Raw genomic sequence first — 20256 nt, 5'->3', positions numbered from 1 at the left:
TGGTAGCGTTTGCGTATTTAACAGTAAAAAAAAAAACAAGCGGAATCTGACAACTTTATTAAAAATGTTGGTACAATCAAACAAAATTGGGAAAACTACTCCATTAATAATCACTGGGCAGGAGCTGCTTTAAAAGACAGAGTTGAACACAGAAATGAAAACATCTTTTTTAATTATTTGTAAAGACATGGAAACCAAATGATTAGATTTGCACTTGTCTTGGAACAGGACGAGGATGTATAAGTACCAACCATGACTTAACATTCAGTTTAGAATTGACAGGGTTTTTTTTCCCCCAGTGATTGGGGTTTTACACATTGATTTTATTTGAAATTCATGTTTTTATCTTCCACAACAACAGAGTGTAAATATTGAAAATATAAATGTTTTACTCCAAGCCACTTTTAGAGAGGATGGAGCATGTGATGGTAAAGAGATTGAAATTCAGCGCATTGCCAGAAGTTGTGAGACACATGACCAGAGTGACAGACCTTTTCCCCCCCCCGCACTACATTTCAAAGGTGTTGTGTTATTTTAAGGGTGAGGATGCACAGCAGCCATGATATCCCTGGAATGTACACAGGAGTTTTATCCTTAAAGAAAATCTGTGACCTCCTTAAAGCTCATCTTTAAGCTTTGCATCCTCTTCTGAGAGTCCTTCCTCTTCCTCATCCTCCTCATCTTCTTCAGCCTCCTCTTCTTCCTCATCATCTTCCTCGCCCGCCTCGGTGTCCTGCTCTTTGTTCTTCTCCTCCTCCTCCTTTCGTTTCAAGTCGTCTTGCTCCTGCTTCATTTTTCTCTCAGGTTCCTGCGCGGATAAAAAGGTAATTAGTAGGGGTGTGGGGAAAAAAATCGATTCGAATTCGAATCGCGATTCTCACGTTGTGCGATTCAGAATCAATTCTCATTTTTTTTAAATCGATTTATTTATTTGATTTAAATATATATATATATATATTAGGGCTGCAACAACTAATCGATTAAATCGATTAAAATCTATTATAAAAATAGTTGCCGATTAATTTAGTCATCGATTCGTTGGATCTATGTTATGCGCAGAGGCTTTTTTTTTATTTAAAATGTTTTTTTTTTAAATAAATCTTTATTTATAAACTGCAACATTTACAAACAGCTGAGAAACATTAATCAAAATAAGTATGGTGCCAGTATGCTGTTTTTTTTAAATAAAATGCTGGAAAGGGTAGAAATGTAGTTTGTTTCTTTTATCCGATTATTAATCGATTAATCGAAGTAATAATCGACAGATTAATCGATTATCAAATTAATCGTTAGTTGCAACCCTAATATATATATATATTTTTTTAATCAATCAATCCAACAAAACAATACACAGCAATACCATAACAATGCAATCCAATTCCAAAACCAAACCCAGCAACACTCAGAACTGCAATAAACAGAGCAATTGAGAGGAGACACAAACACGACACAGAACAAACCAAAAGTAGTGAAACAAAAATTAATATTATCAACAGTATCAATATTTGTTACAATTTCAACATAGCAGTGATTAAAAATCCTTCATTGACATTATCATTAGACATTTATAAAATAAATTAACAATTAACAATAGTGTCACAGTGGCTTACACTTGCGATGCAACACACTGTGTCCAATATTTTCACAAAGATAAAATAAGTCATATTTTTAGTTCATTTAATAGTTAAAACAAATTTACATTATTGCAATCAGTTGATAAAACATCGTCCTTTACAATTATAAAGGCTTTTTACAAAAATCTACTACTCTGCTTGCATGTCAGCAGACTGGGGTAGATCCTGCTGAAATCCTATGTATTGAATGAATAGAGAATCCTTTTGAGTCGGAAAAATATCATTTTTGAATCGAGAATTGCGGTGAATCAAAAAAAATTGATTTTGAATCGAATCGTGACCCCAAGAATCGATATCGAATCGAATCGTGGGACACCCAAAGATTCACAGCCCTAGTAATTAGGGATTTATTCTTGCATAATATCTGATAGAAAATACAGAGAGTAGATCCGATACCTTTGTGACACCCCACGTCTCGTTTCCAATGTCCTCGGCTTCCTTCACGTCATCCGTAATCACAAAGTTGTCAAAGATGGTGCCGGATTTCACCTGAGATTTTAATTAAGACCAACAAATTGCATCAGTAACATGTAGACACCAATTTGTGTTTTCTTATTAAATCATACCTGCCAAAGGTCAAGACCAATAACACCGACGTTGCCAAATTTGTAAATGGCGGAGTCAGGACTGTATTCTGGATTGTCGATCTCAGGGTGCTCCCAGGTCCCTTTGTAGTTGGGATTGTCAATTTGCTTCGGTTTCCATTCTCCCTGCAGGGGCAAGGGATATTTGTTCTATTTTTTTGTCTCTGACAGTTTGCTAATAAACAGTTTGTTCACAGGCTACCTTGTACTCTGGGTTGGGTATCATGGGTGGCTCCCACTCTCCATCCATCTCTTCGTCCCAGTCCTCTGGCTTTTTGGCATCAGGATCGGGGATGTTCTCGGGTTTGTCCCAATCCTAAAGGGGGAAAGTCAAGGAAACGTCTTAAAAGAACTCTGTCTCTGTCCTTTAGACATGCTATATTCTTGGGGTTTCCCGATGCAACTTTCTCAAGTCACGTCTAATATCAACCAATACTGATATTGACCCTCTACTACATCAGCATAATTTACAGGTCATATTTTCATTATTTTGTAGGGTAGAATGTTAGAAAAGGATGGATCAAATGAAATTAAAGCACAATGGTAGTGGAGTGGAGTAGTGGAGTGGAGTAGTAAATTGTCTTCTGCCGACAGCTAGTGGTCACAATAATTCATGAAGTTAAGTTCATGGTGTGGTAATTTAAATGACACAGACACATTTGTTACTGGTTAGCAGTATGCTTCTGGCCTTGGAGACTTTGTGTATGTAATATGTAACTATAATTATTTGATACTTATTTATATTTACAAATGTGCCAATTTAGACTCTTTCTGCTGGATCTACTCTCTATTTTATGCTGCAGCTGTTACATATACTGTAATATTGTACATGGTAGTTGTTATATATTGTACCGATATATAAGTCGCAGTTTTTTTTTCATAGTTTGGCCGGGGGTGCGACTTATACTCAGGAGCGACTTATGTGTGAAATTATTAACACATTAGCGTAAAATATCCAATAATATTATTGATCTCATTCACGTAAGAGACTAGACGTATAAGATTTCATGGGATTTAGCGATTAGGAGTGACAGATTGTTTGGTAAACGTATAGCATGTTCTATATGTTCTAGTTATTTGAATGACTCTTACCATAATATGTTACGTTAACATACCAGGCACCTTCTCAGTTGGTTATTTATGCCTCATATAACGTACACTTATTCAGCCTGTTCACTATTCTTGATTTATTTTAAATTGCCTTTCAAATGTCTATTCTTGGTGTTGGCTTTTATCAAATACATTTCCCCAAAAAGTGCGACTTATGTTTTTTTCCTTCTTTATTATGCAATTTCTGCCGGTGCGACTTATACTCCGGAGCGACTTATACTCCCAAAAATACGGTATGTTATATTTTATATTGCTACTACGGTACATTTATAGTGTATTTTATACCTGCATTGTCCTTTCCATCCTTTGTAACTGAGCTACAGTGTGGAACAATTTCCCTTGTGGATCATTAGGGTTTGTTTAAGTCTAAGTATGTTTAGCTTGTGTGCTATTGCGTGCTTAGCTCCTAGCAGCCTATACACCTACCATGTTTATCTTTTGTAAATGACTTGACTAAAATACAAGAAATGACCAACCTTGTGTGCTTTTTGGAGGACATTTAGATGTTAACTGGCGGTACAGCTTTGCACAAGTAAACACTGCAGGACTACCGCTTGTATCGGAACTTATTTCCGACATTTTACATGCCAGCTAATGTAATAACATCCTTGATTTATTTCCTGATATACAACAATATCGTCTCGAGACACCCCTCCTATATTCCTAATGGTATTCACCTCAGGCTTGGTGTCCTCTGGGTCGTCAATCTTGGCCCGGTCATCCCAGTCCTCGGGTTTCTTGGCTTCGGGATCCTTGATCTTTTTCGGGGGCAGCAGGTCCCAGTCCTCTTCCAGGCTGCCAGATTCCACCTTTTCGTTGTCGATCTTCACCTCGTAGGTCTGATCGGGATTCAGGATCAGCGTGTACAGGTGGGTTAACTCGTCATCCTGAAAGAAAAAAATATTTTGGGGGATTTGGGTTACACCGGAAGTGAGAAAACGGGGGCCTTAGGGCTGATGAATAAAATACATGTCTTGGAATAACATAAATGCTGCAATTATCACCTCTATCGAATCAACCAGCAGTCTCCTATAGTTGGTGGATGCGTAGTCTACAAAAGCAAATAACCAACGCAGTCTTCAATTGGTGCAAAGTCAAACAACATTGGCATTAACTTAACAAGATGGCAGTAGCTGCATTTGAAGTACCATCAATATCTAGCAGCATGAGCTACCCCTGCAAGCACTTCAAAATAATACTCTGCTGTTTGCTGGAAAGTCACACATGTTACACATGCCGTACTATTGTTTATTATTTATTCATCAGCACTAGGGCTGCAACAACTAATCGATTATTAAAATAGTTGCCGATTAATTTAGTCATCGATTCGTTGGATGTATGCTATGCGCAGAGTTTTAAAAAAAAAAAAAAATTAAAATAACATTTTTATTTTTTTTTTATATTTTTTTTTTAATAAACCTTTATTTATAAACTGCAACATGTACAAACAGCTGAGAAACAATAATCAAAATAAGTATGGTGCCAGTATGCTGTTTTTTTCCAATAAAATACTTGATAGGATAGAAATGTAGTTTGTCTCTTTTATCTAATGATTAATTGAAGTAATAATCGACAGATTAATCGATTATCAAATGATCGATTATCAGATGTCCGATAATTTCGGACTGCCGATATCGGCCGATAAATGCTTTAAAATGTAATATCGGAATTTATCGGTATCTGTTTCAAAATTATCGGTATCGGTTTAAAAAAGTAAAATGTGTGACTTTTTAAAACGCCGCTGTGTACACGGACGTAGGGAGAAGTACAGAGCGCCAATAAACCTTAAAGGCACTGCCTTTGCGTGCCGGCCCAATCACATAATATCTACGGCTTTTCATACACACAAGTGAATGCAAGGCATACTTGGTCAACAGCCCTACAGGTCACACTGAGGGTGGCCGTATAAACAACTTTAACACTGTTACAAATATGCGCCACACTGTGAACCCACACCAAACAAGAATGACAAACACATTTCGGGAGACCCTCCGCACCGTAACACAACATAAACACAACAGAACAAATACCCAGAACCCCTTGCAGCACTAACTCTTCCGGGTTGCTACAATATACACCCCCCCCAAACCCCGCCCACCTCAACCTCCTCATGCTCTCTCAGGGAGAGCATGTCCCAAATTCCAAGCTACTGTTTTGAGGCATGTTAAAAAAAAAAAATGCACTTTGTGACTTCAATAATAAATATGGCAGTGCCATGTTGGCATTTTTTCCCATAACTTGAGTTGATTTATTTTGGAAAACCTTGTTACATTGTTTAATGCATACAGCGGGGCATCACAACAAAATGAGGCATAATAATGTGTTAATTCCATGACTGTATATATCGGTAGATATCGGAATCGGTAATTAAAAGTTGGACAATATCGGAATATCGGCAAAAAAGCCATTATCGGACATCTCTAATCAGCACTATTAATGATGGCTAAGCAGTTTGTGCCTTATGGCTATTACAACATTGGTTCTGTTACGGCCGTGTTGTGCTAATATACTTTTGAATAAAAGGCAATGTAGTCAAAGAGAACAATGTTTTTCTTCCCATTTTATCATGCATTCAAAATATTTATTCATCGACGTAGAAATACATACATTAATTTAATAAATTATTAGATATGAAAAATACAAAATAAATAATAAAAATGTAATAGTAATAATAAATATTGTAATGATAATAATAAAATAATCATGCATACTTAGTAAATACATAAGAAATGTATTCAGAAATAACAGCTTCTTTCCAGTTGTTACCTACTCCTCTTTGTGGTTCAGGCTATAACTGCAGCATTTACAATATTCATACTTTTAATGTCAAAATTACCTTGCACTTAATTTCCTTCTTGATGAGGTGATTCTTGCCCTTGTAGTTGAAAATGACGTGGACCTTTTTGGTGCTGTAGCCGCAAATATCAGGGCCTGTGTGTGTGGTGAATGATCACAATGAGAAAATGCTGTTTAACGACATTCAGTGCATGCAATGAGATGAGAGGGCGGAGTTTGTGACTTACCAAACATGATGTAGTACGAAGAATCCCCGTGCATTGCCGTCTGATCCAGGTCGGCTGGGAAGACCTTGACGTAGCCGCCGCCGCAGTCGATTTTCTGCTCGTGCTTGACCGAGAACTGGACGACCAGGCTCTTGCCCTCGTTGCTGAACGGCTCAAAGCGGGCAGAGGTGGCATAGAATCGGGCATCCTGGCTTGTCTGGAGACCTACGCAAAACAAAAAGGTAATGTGCATAAAAAAACAGACGTATAAAGTGTTTCCCCCAAATGGCGGCCAGGGACTTTTAAATGTGCTTAACTGCAGAGAGTAACAGGTGTTCATCAGGGATTAGTGTTCACATTTTATTATTATTAGATACTACTCTTCACTGATTTATTTTACATGAAAAGTAAAAAAAACCCTCTAAAGTCGTATTCTATATGTAGTGTTGGTGCTAGGAATTTTCAAAATGGGGTCCCACAGTAAATTTTTGGGGTCACACTTTTTTGTAACCGTATTGAAAACAAATGATGAATGTATGCATTATCCTGATATATCTCACATTCTATATTGTGTTTTGGAAAAAGGTTGTCATAACCGTTAATTCATTTTTTTTTTAAATACAAAAGAAAACACATTTTTATGCATACGTAAATGTATTCAGTTAAAACTTTAATTTACTATCTTCTTTCCTCCATGGATCTAAACTTTACCGCTGCCAGTAGTGTTTTCTATATTTTTATTTAATAAGTTGTAGGTGTGTTTATTTCAGTATAAAAAGTTTTGTGCTTCGGTCATTTTAATTTTCCTCAGGGAACTCTCCTGAAGGAATCAATAAAGTACTATCTATTAAATTATGAGAATCGTGTGCCAGGGCATACATGCAATATTTATTTAACGCTTTAATTTAGGGCTGCAACAACTAATCGATTAAATCGATTAAAATCGATTATCAAAATAGTTGGCGATTAATTTAGTCATCGATTCGTTGGATCAATGCTATGCGCATGCGCAGAGGCTATTTTTTTTTTTTTTTTTTAAATAAACCTTTATAAACTGCAACATGTACAAACAGCTGAGAAACAATAATCAAAATAAGTATGGTGCCAGTATGCTGTTTTTTTCCCAATAAAATACTGGAAAGGATAGAAATGTAGTTGGTCTCTTTTATCCGATTATTAATCGAAGTAATAATCGACAGATTAATCGATTATCAAATTAATCGTTAGTTGCAGCCCAACTTAAATCTCGAGTCTACATCAACTTCAGATGTATCCGTCAATTCTAAGTTGTTGTTTTTTTTATGTTTGTTTGTTTTCTGCCCTTTTAGTCAAAGAAAACTGTTTTTTTATGGCAAACACACAAAATATGCTAAATCTTCGACAATTTTTTCCCCAAAGTGGAATATTTGATGTGAAGTAATCAGAGCCTTGGATAGGTCAATAATTCATAATAACATTGATTTTGATTCAATATTATGTTTTGAGCAATGACAGTTGTAAAGAAAAAAAAACAGCTTTGTTTTATTAGTCAACATTGCAACTTTTACTAAATCACATTTCACCTGGGGCGGTATAGCTCGGTTGGTAGAGCGGCCGTGCCAGCAACTTGAGGGTTGCAGGTTCGATCCCCGCTTCCGCCATCCTAGTCACTGCCGTCGTGTCCTTGGGCAAGACACTTTACCCACCTGCTCCCAGTGCCACCCACACTGGTTTAAATGTAACTTAGATATTGGGTTTCACAATGTAAAGCGCTTTGAGTCACTTGAGAAAAAGCGCTATATAAATGTAATTCACTTCACTTCACTTCACTTCACCTGTAAGCTTTTTTATTCCACTTTTATGTTTATGTTTATTTTTAGGGATGTCCGATAATATCGGCCTGCCGATATTATCGGCCGATAAATGCGTTAAAATGTAATATCGGAAATTATCGGTATCTGTTTTTTTATTATCGGTATCGTTTTTTTTTTTTTTAAATTAAATCAACATAAAAAACAGAAGATACACTTACAATTAATGCACCAACCCAAAAAACCTCCCTTCTCATTCACACAAAAGGGTTGTTAATTCTGTTATTAATATTCTGGTTCCTACATTATATATCAATATATATCAATACAGTCTGCAAGGGATACAGTCCGTAAGCACACATGATTGTGCGTGCTGCTGCTCCACTAATAGTACTAACCTTTAACAGTTAATGTTACTCATTTTCATTCATTACTAGTTTCTATGTAACTGTTTTTATATTGTTTTACTTTCTTTTTTATTCAAGAAAATGTTTATTTATTTATCTTATAATTTTTTTTTAAAAGTACCTTATCTTCACCATACCTGGTTGTCCAAATTAGACATAATAATGTGTTAATTCCACGACTGTATATATCGGTTGATATCGGTATCGGTTGATACCGGTATCCGTAATTAAAGAGTTGGACAATATCGGAATATCGGCAAAAAGCCATTATCGGACATCCCTATTTATTTTAATAGTATTTTTAGAATGTGCCGTGGGCCTTTGAAACATTAGCTGCGGGCCGCAAATGGCCTCCGGGGCACACTTTTGACACCCCTGCTAGAAATAAAAAATTAAATCTGGGGCGGTATAGCTCGGTTGGTAGAGTCGCCGTGCCAGCAACCTGACGGTTCCAGGTTCGATCCCCGCTTCTGCCATCCTAGCCACTCCCGTTGTGTCCTTGGGCAAGACACTTCACCCACCCACTCCCAGTGCAACCCACACTGGTTTAAATGTAACTTAGATATTGGGTTTCACAATGTAAAGCGCTTTGAGTCACTAGAGAAAAGCACTATATAAATATAATTCACTTCACTTCTGGTAAGCCTATCGATAAAAAGCAGAGCCTGGCGACGCATGCGCATTTATCATAACCGCAGAGTCAGCATCTCTGCTTCAGTAAACAATGACGGTGATGACGTCAAAGTCAGCGATGCGAGCGACACTTGCTAACTTGTCAGCCACTTCTCCAAGAGACTCCTTTTGAACACTCCTCGCACATAAACACTTCAAAAAGCACACATTTGCCCTGTTTGTTGACCTGCAAAGTAACAGCTAGCCTGTCTCCAACCTCGAATGATGTCGATCCAGCGGGAGATAAAAGTGAAGTTTCCATGGACTCACAAAGACTAAAACAAGTCATTTACTGGAGACATGGCACAGGATGAAGTTAAAAACATTGACTTTTCACTCACCTTAGTGTTTACCATGAAGTCTTTCTTTTGACAGCCCCTCGTGGAAAAGTTGTCCCAGTGCAAACTGAGGCAGTATTTGTCATTGATAAAACTTTTGGCGTATCAAAATTTAAGAAATTGTACCGGAAAGTTCATTACTTTGAAGACCACCAATAAAAACACGAAGGCCAGGTCGGTAAAAAAAAAAAAAAATACACTACCGTTCAAAAGTTTGGGGTCACATTGAAATGTCCTTATTTTTGAAGGAGAAGAACTGTACTTTTCAATGAAGATAACTTTAAACTAATCTTAACTTTAAAGAAATACACTCTATACATTGCTAATGTGGTAAATGACTATTCTAGCTGCAAATGTCCGGTTTTTGGTGCAATATCTACATAGGTGTATAGAGGCCCATTTCCAGCAACTATCACTCCAGTGTTCTAATGGTACAATGTGTTTGCTCAGAAGGCTAATTGATGATTAGAAAACCCTTGTGCAATCATGTTCACACATCTGAAAACAGTTTAGCTCGTTACAGAAGCTACAAAACTGACCTTCCTTTGAGCAGATTGAGGTTCTGGAGGATCACATTTGTGGGGTCAATTAATCGTTCAAAATGGCCAGAAAAGGAGAACGTTCATCTGAAACTCGACAGTCTATTCTTGTTCTTAGAAATGAAGGATATTCCACAAAATTGTTTGGGTGACCCCAAACTTTTGAACAGTAGTGTATATAATTTTTTTTGTCGATCCAGCGGGAGATAAAAGAGAAGTTTCCATGGACTCACAAAGACTGAAACACGTCATTTACTGGAGACATGGCACAGGATGAAGTTAAAAACATTGACTTTCACTCACCTTAGTGTTTGCCATGAAGTCTTTCTTTTGATAACACCCCGCGGTAAAGTTGTCCCAGTGCAAACTGAGTATTTGTCATTGATAAAACTTTGGGCGAATCAAAATTTAAGAAATTGTACCGGAAAGTTAGTTACCGTATTTCCTTTAATAGTCGCAGGGGCGCTAATTAATTTAAAACCTCCTGTCACTCCGGCGCTTACCAGAAACCTGCGGGATGGCCAAGCATGCGCTAATTATTTTAAAACCTCTTCTCACTCCGGCGCTTACCTTATCATGAAAAGCACATTTAATTAAAAAAAACGTTATTATTGTCTTACCTTTAGGTATAAATGAGTCCATGCCAGCTCCTTTTAAAGAAAAGCATCAATATAGAAGTCTTCCTTATCTTTCTTCAGTTTTAAAAGTCTCTCTGTCTCGATGGAGATCTTCCTTTTAAGTATTACCGCCTGCTTCGATTGAAAGTCCAGTTTAGAAAACGGTTTTATTTTAGATATGTAATCCTCCATGGTAAAAGTCCAAGCAAACAATGGCTGCGCACTCTTGCTGCCGGTTGTCTTCTCCTGCTGCACGGGTCTTCTGCAGTACCGGCAGTCGCAAGAACGATCACTAGCGCCCTCTACCACCAGGAGGCGGGAGTCATTTAATGACTCATATTTGACCCGGCGGAAGTGCCAAACATGCGCTAATTATTTTGCGAAACGAGTTTGACCCGGCTGTAATTCGAGGCATGTGAATACCATATTCCCGGCGCCAATTCAAGGAAATACGGTACTTTGAAGCCGACCAATAAAAACGCGCAGAAGGCAGGGTCGGTGAAAAAAAAAAAAATCTGCGTCCCAGGGACGCATGGACTTCCGGAAATTTGCGTTCTTTCTGATTTTAATGTGTAAAAAGACACAAAATGTGTGTTAAAGCCAACAGTGACTACATTTTCCGGACAATAAGCCACTATTTTTTCCCAGCGCTTTGAACTCTATGGCTTATGAAACGGCGTGTCTAATTTATGGATTTTTGGCAGGTATCTGGCTTGGGCACATCAGATTAGATCAGTGTGTTGCAAACTGAGCAGTTTAAAGTCCTGAATGGTTCTTTATTCATTGTTATTTTATTTTCAAATGTATTAGCCTGTGGACAAAGTTAATGTTGATATTTACCTCAGAAGGCTGCAAATAGAAAAGAGGCATTCAATTTTTATTTAAATTGTATTTGATATACCATTGATATTTTTTTTAATTATTAGGGACCGAGCCCCTTTGGGACAGAGGACCCTATTGTATTTCTAGTGTTTTATTATTATACCGCCGCCTCTTTGAGCTGTAATTTGACCGCCTTAACATGCTTCAAAAGTCACTTGGACACACACATCAGGACTGGCGAAAATTGCAATCTAATCAAAAAACCAAACCCCAAAACTGCGCTCTAGCACCCCCTAGGAAGAAAACACAGACAAAACGGCCTCTAACTCCCAGTAGGAATGTCGTAGAGACATGAAACAAAAACCGCTATGTAGGTCTCACTTAGACATAGATTTCATACACTGACAACCACTAGCAAAAATCAACAGGAAGTTTGCAATTCCCCCTTCAAAACAAACGTTGAGTAAAAACAGTCACCTTTTTTCAAACATTATCTCCTCTGAGCGCCTTTGTCGTGTCGGCTTCAAATTAGCACATTGAGATTGAACCCTTCTGATTAAAAGTTGATGAAAGAGTTTTAATTACTGCTCCGGTTTGGATTTTATGAGCCCTCAAAGTCAGTCCCGTCTATCGCTGCTTGCAGCTTTAATTATTATCATTTGAAACTCGATTTTTCATGTCACTATAAAGTTATATAAGCATTGTTTGTTCAATATTCAATGCAAAACTTGTTTGGGTCCCCATTAAAAAGGTTAATTTGTTCAACCGTGGCTTTGTTCAGTTTCAAATTTTGGCCCACTCTGTATTTGAGTTTGACACCCCTGCATTAAACAATTAATAGAAGCCTTTTCTAATCGAATTAATCGTTGCCGCCCTCGTTGGCACACAGTATTAATGTGTTTTTTGCACGGTGCTTCCTCGTCAGCCACTCAAGAGTAGTTTTGCTTTCTCTTTCAACATCTAAAAAGCTAGTCATGCGCCCAACTGCAATTCAACAAAAACTTCAAAATAGTACCTTTATGACATACATGACCTGTATGAATAAATGTCAAAGTGTGACGTTACCTTTACTTTGAAGGCACATTTTTAATATGCTCACCTTTGTCTTTTTCAACGTCTCCATAGAAGTTGCCAGACGTCAGTTTCCACTCTCCGTAATCAGACTTGTGTTTGGAGTCCACCCAGCGACTTCTCCATTCGGCTGAAAAGACACGTTGAATTAATCGGTTTCGCGACCCCGAAAGGGACAAGCGGTAGAAAAATACGAAATTTACAGAGGCAAACTACACAATGAAAAAACGCCCACTTGACGACACAATACTTAGTTAGCTGTATTTGCTAGCTTGGGCAAATATAACGACTAAAATTTTTTAAAAAATAGCTTTAAAATACAAATGGGTACGAATAGAATAGAGATTAAGGAATAAAATATAGTTAATTCCATAAAATAACTTTCTGCATTTCTGCACTTCCACCTTACCGCCGTCCGTGAACTCCTCCCGAAAGTAGACCGTCGCTTGGACGCAGCACGCTACTAAAAGCACCGCGACAGCGCTCAACATTTGCATTTTGCCCCCTTTTTTTTATTATTTAATGATTTTTTTAGCCTTAATATCGGCTTAAAGATTTGTTGTCCTTCCTGTGAGGTCTGGCCGAAGAGACTCACGGTTGTAGAGGAGAGTGACTTTCCAGAGTACGCTCAAGCTAACAGATGTCCGCACGCTATTGGTCGACAACACCGCCCGTGTGGACCAATCACAGTCGACCACGAAACACTGGTTCCTTCCGGAGTCTGATCCAGGATCAGCGAGTACGTCATGCACAGCGAGAGGGCGTCACCACCCATTAAAACCAAGCCAAACTGTGCACTTTTTTTTTTTTTTTTGCATTAAATATTTCATTTTTATTACCTTACGTTCATCTTTTGGATTAAACACCTAAAAATGAGGACATTTAAATTTCTGTAAGACAATATTTCTAACGTGCTCTTCCTACTTTCAGAAATGTTATCAACCGGATATAGACAATATTATTTTATAGAATAATTGTCAATGAAAACAACATGAAGTGGCTTATAGAAACACACATTGTACAATTCATGATGAAACATTCAAAAGTGGAACTAGTTGTGAACTAAATTATTCTGAATACACACGCTTTTTTAAGGGCACATCACCGTGTCAAAGTTAGACCACAAAAGGGTGTCAAAATTTAATCGCACAAAATTCAAAGCACATTTCAGACTAATTGACCCCACATTTACAAATGTACTTTTTTATCCTAGGGTTTTCCACAGAATCTGGAAGAGTCTGCGCATGCGTCATTTGTTGTCGTCACAATTGTTTAAACTGTGCACTTGTTTTGATGTTTTTTTTATAATCACGACGACCAAAGTTATGCGACGTTTGCAAAAAAGAAAAAAAACGATTACAAAGCACTTGTAACGTAAACTCGTCTTTAAACGACTACACGGCAAAAATGAAGCCTGACGTCATAATGACATCATAATGAAGTACAAGACAGGCGCTCAAAGGCACAAAAAGGGGCGGGGTTACTGAAGGAAATGAATGTACATGCTGATGCATACACTTTATAATGCTCCACTCAATTAGCTTCAAGTTGATGTTTTTATCAGCACATTTAGGCAATTGAATTATTCCTAATTCATGTTGTGATGCACGCATAACCTTGAGAACATCTCACCTGCAAAGTGGCAACTCACCTCTAAAGTGATGGAGTCGCCCGACGTGAGTAATCCTGGTATATAAACAGGAAGTATTCCTCAAATACAAACCCCGTTTCCATATGAGTTGGGAAATTGTGTTAGATGTAAATATAAACGGAATACAATGATTTGCAAATTCTTTTTCAACCCATATTCAGTTGAATATGCTACAAAGACAAGATATTTGATGTTCAAACTCCTAAACTTTTTTTTTTTTTGGCAAATAATATAACTATGAAGCCACATTGATGTAACACGTGGCTTGGCATTGTCTTGCTGAAATAAGCAGGGGCGTCCATGGTAATGTTGCTTGGATGGCAACATATGTTGCTCCAAAACCTGTATGTACCTTTCAGCATTAATGGCGCCTTCACAGATGTGTAAGTTACCCATGTCTTGGGCACTAATACACCCCCATACCATCACACATGCTGGCTTTTACACTTTCCGGATGGTTCTTTTCCTCTTTGGTCCGGAGGACACGACGTCCACAGTTTCCAAAAACAATTTGAAATGTGGACTCGTCAGACCACAGAACACTTTTCCACTTTGTATCAGTCCATCTTAGATGAGCTCAGGCCCAGCGAAGCCGACGGCGTTTCTGGGTGTTGTTGATAAACGGTTTTTGCCTTGCATAGGAGAGTTTTAACTTGCACTTACAGATGTAGCGAGCAACTGTAGTTACTGACAGTGGGTTTCTGAAGTGTTCCTGAGCCCATGTGGTGATATCCTTTACACACTGATGTCGCTTGTTGATGCTGTACAGCCTGAGGGATGGAAGGTCACGGGCTTAGCTGCTTACATGCAGTGATTTCTCCAGATTCTCTGAACCCTTTGATGATGTTACGGAGCGTAGATGGTGAAATCCCTAAATTCCTTGCAATAGCTGGCTGAGAAAGGTTTTTCTTAAACTGTTCAACAATTTGCTCACGCATTTGTTGACAAAGTGGTGACCCTCGCCTCATCCTTGTTTGTGAATGACTGAGCATTTCATGGAATCTACTTTTGTACCCAATCATGGCACCCACCTGTTCCCAATTTGCCTGCACACCTGTGGGATGTTCCAAATAAGTGTTTGATGAGCATTCCTCAACTTTATCAGTATTTATCGCCACCTTTCCCAACTTCTTTGTCACATGTTGCTGCCATCAAATTCTAAAGTTAATGATTATTTGCAAAAACATGAAATATGTTGTCTTTGTAGCATATTCAACTGAATATGGGTTGAAAATGCTTTGCAAATCATTGTATTCCGTTTATATTTACATATAACACAATTTCCCAACTCATATGGAAACAGGGTTTGTACTATTATAAACACCCTCCATCCTCCTCCTCTTCATCCAGGACAATTACATGCAGGCGAGGGCGGAGCGAAAGGCGCAGCTCACCCCTGCACACCACTATGTGATCAATATGCTGGCCATCAGGTTGAACTTGGAGCCGGCTGTGGTCGAAGAGTTCATTTTGGACTTCACTTCAGTGAGATCATCTTGGCAAAGCACATGTACTCACATAGGGCACTAAAAATACACAGTAGATCAGGCCTGGGCAATTATTTCCACTCGGGGGGGTTAAATTTAGAGGAAAATGTGTCTGGGGGCCGGTATATCGGATTTTTAGAAACAATAATACAAAACCTCACAATAATGTCTGAATGCTAAAAACGTTATGACGGACCACCTTAAAAACGGAATGGCATTTTAACATTTTTTGACTGAATGAGACACCCAGAATGTACATGAAAATAAAAAAAAATGTGGGATTTACACTGCAAAAAGTCAGTGTTCAAAAACAAGAAAAAAAAATACAAAAATGAGGGGTATTTTATTTGAACTAAGCAAAATTATCTGCCAACAGAACAATAAAATTTGGCTTGTCAAGACTTTCCAAAACAAGTAAAATTAGCTAACCTCAATGAACCCAAAAATACCTTAAAATAAGTATATTCTCACTAATAAATTGGCCGATATATGCATTAAAATGTAATATCGGAAATTATTGGTATCGGTTTTTTTATTATCGGTATCGTTTTTTTTGTTTAGTTTTTTTGTTTGGTTTTTTTTTATTAAATCCACATAAAAAACACAAGATACACTTACAATTAGTGCACCAACCCAAAAAACCTCCCTCCCCCATTTACACTCATTCACACAAAAGGGTTGTTTCTTTCTGTTATTAATATTCTGCTTCCTACATTATATATCAATATATATCAATACAGTCTGCAAGGGATACAGTCCGTAAGCACATATGATTGTGCGTGCTGCTGCTCCACTAATAGTACTAACCTTTAACAGTTAATTTTACAAATTTTCAATAATTACTAGTTTCTATGTAACTGTTTTTATATTGTTTTACTTTCTTTTTTATTCAAGAAAATGTTTTTAATTTATTTATCTTATTTTATTTGATAAATTTTTTTTAAAAAGTATCTTATCTTCACCATACCTGGTTATCCAAATTAGGCATAATAACGTGTTAATTCCACGACTGCATATATCGGTTGATATCGGTATCGGTTGATATCGGTATCGGTTGATATCGGTATCGGTAATTAAAGAGTTGGACAATATCGGAATATCGGATATCGGCAAAAAGCCATTATCGGACATTCCTAATAACAAGTGCACTTTTCTTGGTAGAAAAAAAAAGGGACCTTTTTGCTCAATATGTTGAAAAATATTCTTAAATGAAGTAAATGCTAGTGCCATTATCTTGACATAATGATATGCGCTCGGCATTACATTTCTTGGAACCAGCAAACTTATACTAAAAACTAATTCATTGTTCTTAATGGAAAGGCAACAAGGCAAGCGCTTGTTACTCTCGGGGTCTCCTAGCTGCTCAGGCAAATCATATTGTCTAAAAATTGATTTTTCCATGGATAACATGACATCATCGCGCCAAGTGCGTGCTCTTTCAGTCAATTAGTGCGCATATATACAGCCCGGCCCCCGGCCAAAATGTTTTAATTGTAATTTTGAAGAATTTCTCTGAATGTGCATGAACTATTTCTATTCAAAATAGTTAGAAGTGTCACATGTTAAATGTTTAAATATTAACTGTCAGTTTACTGTACTGTGCCAACTGTACTACTATATGAGTACCTGTTTTCTATTGTTTCATTGGAAATAAAACAGCAAAGTCCATTTGGCTGTCATCTGTTTTAATTACGAGACACAATTGTGTCAAAGTCATGATTTATTTTTTCATGCTTGAAATAAGAAATGATTACTTTAAAAAAGTAGTTTTATACTTGTGAGTTTTGATGACACAGCTTTGCAACAGTTGATATTCTAGTTTCAAGCATGTTTTACTCAATATAGCTCATCAAATCTCAGCAACAAGCTGTAATATCTTACTGAGATCATTTAGGACCAAAACTCTTAAAACAAGTAAAACACTCTAACTTAAAATCTGCTTAGTGAGAAGAATTATCTTATCGGACAGAAAATAAGCAAATATCACCCTTATTTGACATATTTCATCTTACTTGGATTTCAGTGTTTGCAGTGTACAATATTAACTACGAAGGATAAAACACTGAATATTGACAACATATGAACGTCACACCCGCTCTCCATCCACATATTTTACAATCAAGCGAAACGCAACAAAAATATGAACGCGAAGGGTAAAAGAAAAAAACCCACCTACAATCTGATATATCTGATAGATCACTAAGCTTTAGAACTTTGTTGTAAAAATCTCCTTCCGCGTCTGTCCCTGACACCCGCATTTCAACTAATTAGATGACCATAGTAACTAATTAGATGACCATAGTTACTAATTAAATGACCATAGTAACTAATTATATTACCATAGTAACTAATGTATCGTGCAAAAGCGCAGATTCCAACCATTGAAATACTTTGTATTAGGGATGTCCGATAATGACTTTTTGCCGATATCCGATATTCCGATATTGTCCAACTCTTTAATTACAGATACCGATATCAACCGATACCGATATCAACCGATATGTGCAGTCGTGGAATTAACACATTATTATGCCTAATTTGGACAACCATGTATGGTGAAGATAAGGTACTTTTTAAAAATAATAATAAAATAAGATAACTAAATTAAAAACATTTTCTTGAATAAAAAAGAAAGTAAAACAATATAAAAACAGTTACATAGAAACTAGTAATGAATGAAAATGAGTAAAATTAACTGTTAAAGGTTAGTACTATTAGTGGACCAGCAGCACACACAATCATGTGTGCTTACGGACTGTATCCCTTGCAGACTGTATTGATATATATTGATATATAATGTAGGAACCAGAATATTAATAACAGAAAGAAACAACCCTTTTGTGTGAATGAGTGTAAATGGGGGAGGGAGGTTTTTTGGGTTGGTGCACTAATTGTAAGTGTATCTTGTGTTTTTTATGTTGATTTAATAAAAAAAAAAAAAAAAAAAAAAATAATAAAAAAAACGATACCGATAATAAAAAAAACGATACCGATAATTTCCGATATTACATTTTAACGCATATATCGGCCGATAATATCGGCAGGCCGATATTATCGGACATCTCTAGTAATAATCCAATAAAGTGTTCCTTATAATTATTCTAAGCATGCAAATAAAGTAAATAGTCCCATTTTGGCTGAATAAACAAAAAGCACCTTCCATAAAATGTAAATGAACTTAAACAGCATTTAGGCTCCTACATGAAGCAAGATACAAAGAATTGCTATTGCGACATCTAGTGGACACATTTAGAACAACAGTTTCTTTCATTCAAAAAAATTCAGGTTAATTTTTATACTTCGCAAACTCATCCCGCGGGTCGGATAAAACCTGTTTGCGGCCCTTATCCGTACATTTGACACCCCAGCCGTATATTATTTTGTTGTTGTGTGTATCAACGAGTTTACGTGTATTTCCTGTCTTTTGCTGTACAGCTGGCTCCGTTTGAGGATTTCTTCGCCAAAGGAGGAAGTGCGTCTCTTTCTTTTGTCTATCAAGAGGCAAAACATCCAGGAAAAGGTAGCCATCACGCATCAGTCCTTGAAAGAGACAAAACGATCCATCATTTACTTGGCAGCCTATAATTCACAAGACAGAATCATGCGCTCATTAACGGGAATTCTGTTTCAGAGTGCGGACGCTCATTTCTTAAGGCGGGGAAAGCGCTACGGCTCTCCTACGCCGATTTAGCAGAGATGTGCCTCACAGGCATTTATTGCTCTTTCACTCGGATTCGAGTGAGCGTTGATGTGACCTCAGACAACGTACATCAGGTAAAACATTCCAGTGATTTGTTTTGTGGCAGCGCACAAGAAAGTTGCTTCAGTAGTGGTAAACGTGCGTGTGCATCACAAACATTAGTATTCGTAGCGAAATTATTCACGGAAAAGTGTGTGGAACCTCGACATAACTGGTTATGTTCTCTCCTGGTTCACATCTCAGCGACAGACTCCAGCACATCCCCATATAAAACTGTACAACTATACTGTACAAGGATCCATATTCAAAGAAAAACCTTTGTATTATTATTTTTTGCCCCTGTCAAAATTTTGCCTTTTTATCATTGTTTTTCAAATTTTTGCTGAGAGTAAAAAAAAAAATAGTTTATGCAGTGTGCCAAGAAGGGCCAAAGACAGACAAGTCATGGGCAGCAAAGGCTCCGTGGGCCGCACTTTGGGTAACCCTTGTTGTAGAGGCCATATCTTTACTATAAATGTACAAACCCCGTTTCCATATGAGTTGGGAAATTGTGTTAGATGTAAATATAAACGGAATACAATGATTTGCAAATCATGTTCAACCCATATTCAGTTGAATATGCTACAAAGACAACATATTTGATGTTCAAACTGACTTTTGCAAATAATCATTAACTTTAGAATTTGATGGCAGCAACACGTGACAAAGAAGTTGGGAAAGGTGGCAATAAATACTGATAAAGTTGAGGAATGCTCATCAAACACTTATTTGGAACATCCCACAGGTGAACAGGCAAATTGGGAACAGGTGGGTGCCATGATTGGGTATAAAA

General features: G+C 37.3%; 2 protein-coding genes across 2 annotated transcripts in view; one reads left to right on the top strand and one right to left on the bottom strand.

The window, feature by feature from the left end:
* Window positions 1–41: 41 nt before the first annotated feature.
* Window positions 42–13215, bottom strand: calr3b (calreticulin 3b). The gene is made up of 9 exons (XM_062023835.1): window positions 12996–13215; window positions 12615–12716; window positions 6352–6555; window positions 6165–6259; window positions 4006–4215; window positions 2421–2534; window positions 2201–2344; window positions 2031–2123; window positions 42–808 (listed from the first exon to the last, which is right to left on the bottom strand). Exons 1-9 carry the CDS (start codon window positions 13081–13083, stop codon window positions 617–619), a joined length of 1242 nt encoding a protein of 413 aa, XP_061879819.1. The 5' UTR covers window positions 13084–13215; the 3' UTR covers window positions 42–616.
* Window positions 13216–14161: 946 nt separating this feature from the next.
* Window positions 14162–20256, top strand: part of LOC133631538 (dynein axonemal heavy chain 8-like) — a 200699-nt gene continuing 194604 nt past the window's right edge. The window contains exons 1-4 of the mRNA XM_062023834.1: window positions 14162–14262; window positions 15588–15722; window positions 19160–19244; window positions 19356–19498. Coding sequence (XP_061879818.1) covers window positions 14248–14262; window positions 15588–15722; window positions 19160–19244; window positions 19356–19498 — 378 coding nt within the window. The 5' untranslated portion in view covers window positions 14162–14247. The remainder of the gene's footprint in view (window positions 14263–15587; window positions 15723–19159; window positions 19245–19355; window positions 19499–20256) is intronic.

Source organism: Entelurus aequoreus, linkage group LG16 (genome assembly GCF_033978785.1).
Source record: "Entelurus aequoreus isolate RoL-2023_Sb linkage group LG16, RoL_Eaeq_v1.1, whole genome shotgun sequence".
Classification (NCBI taxonomy): domain Eukaryota; kingdom Metazoa; phylum Chordata; class Actinopteri; order Syngnathiformes; family Syngnathidae; genus Entelurus; species Entelurus aequoreus.
The sequence above is the reverse complement of the archived record's forward strand: the minus strand, read 5'-3'. Positions and strand labels throughout refer to the sequence as shown.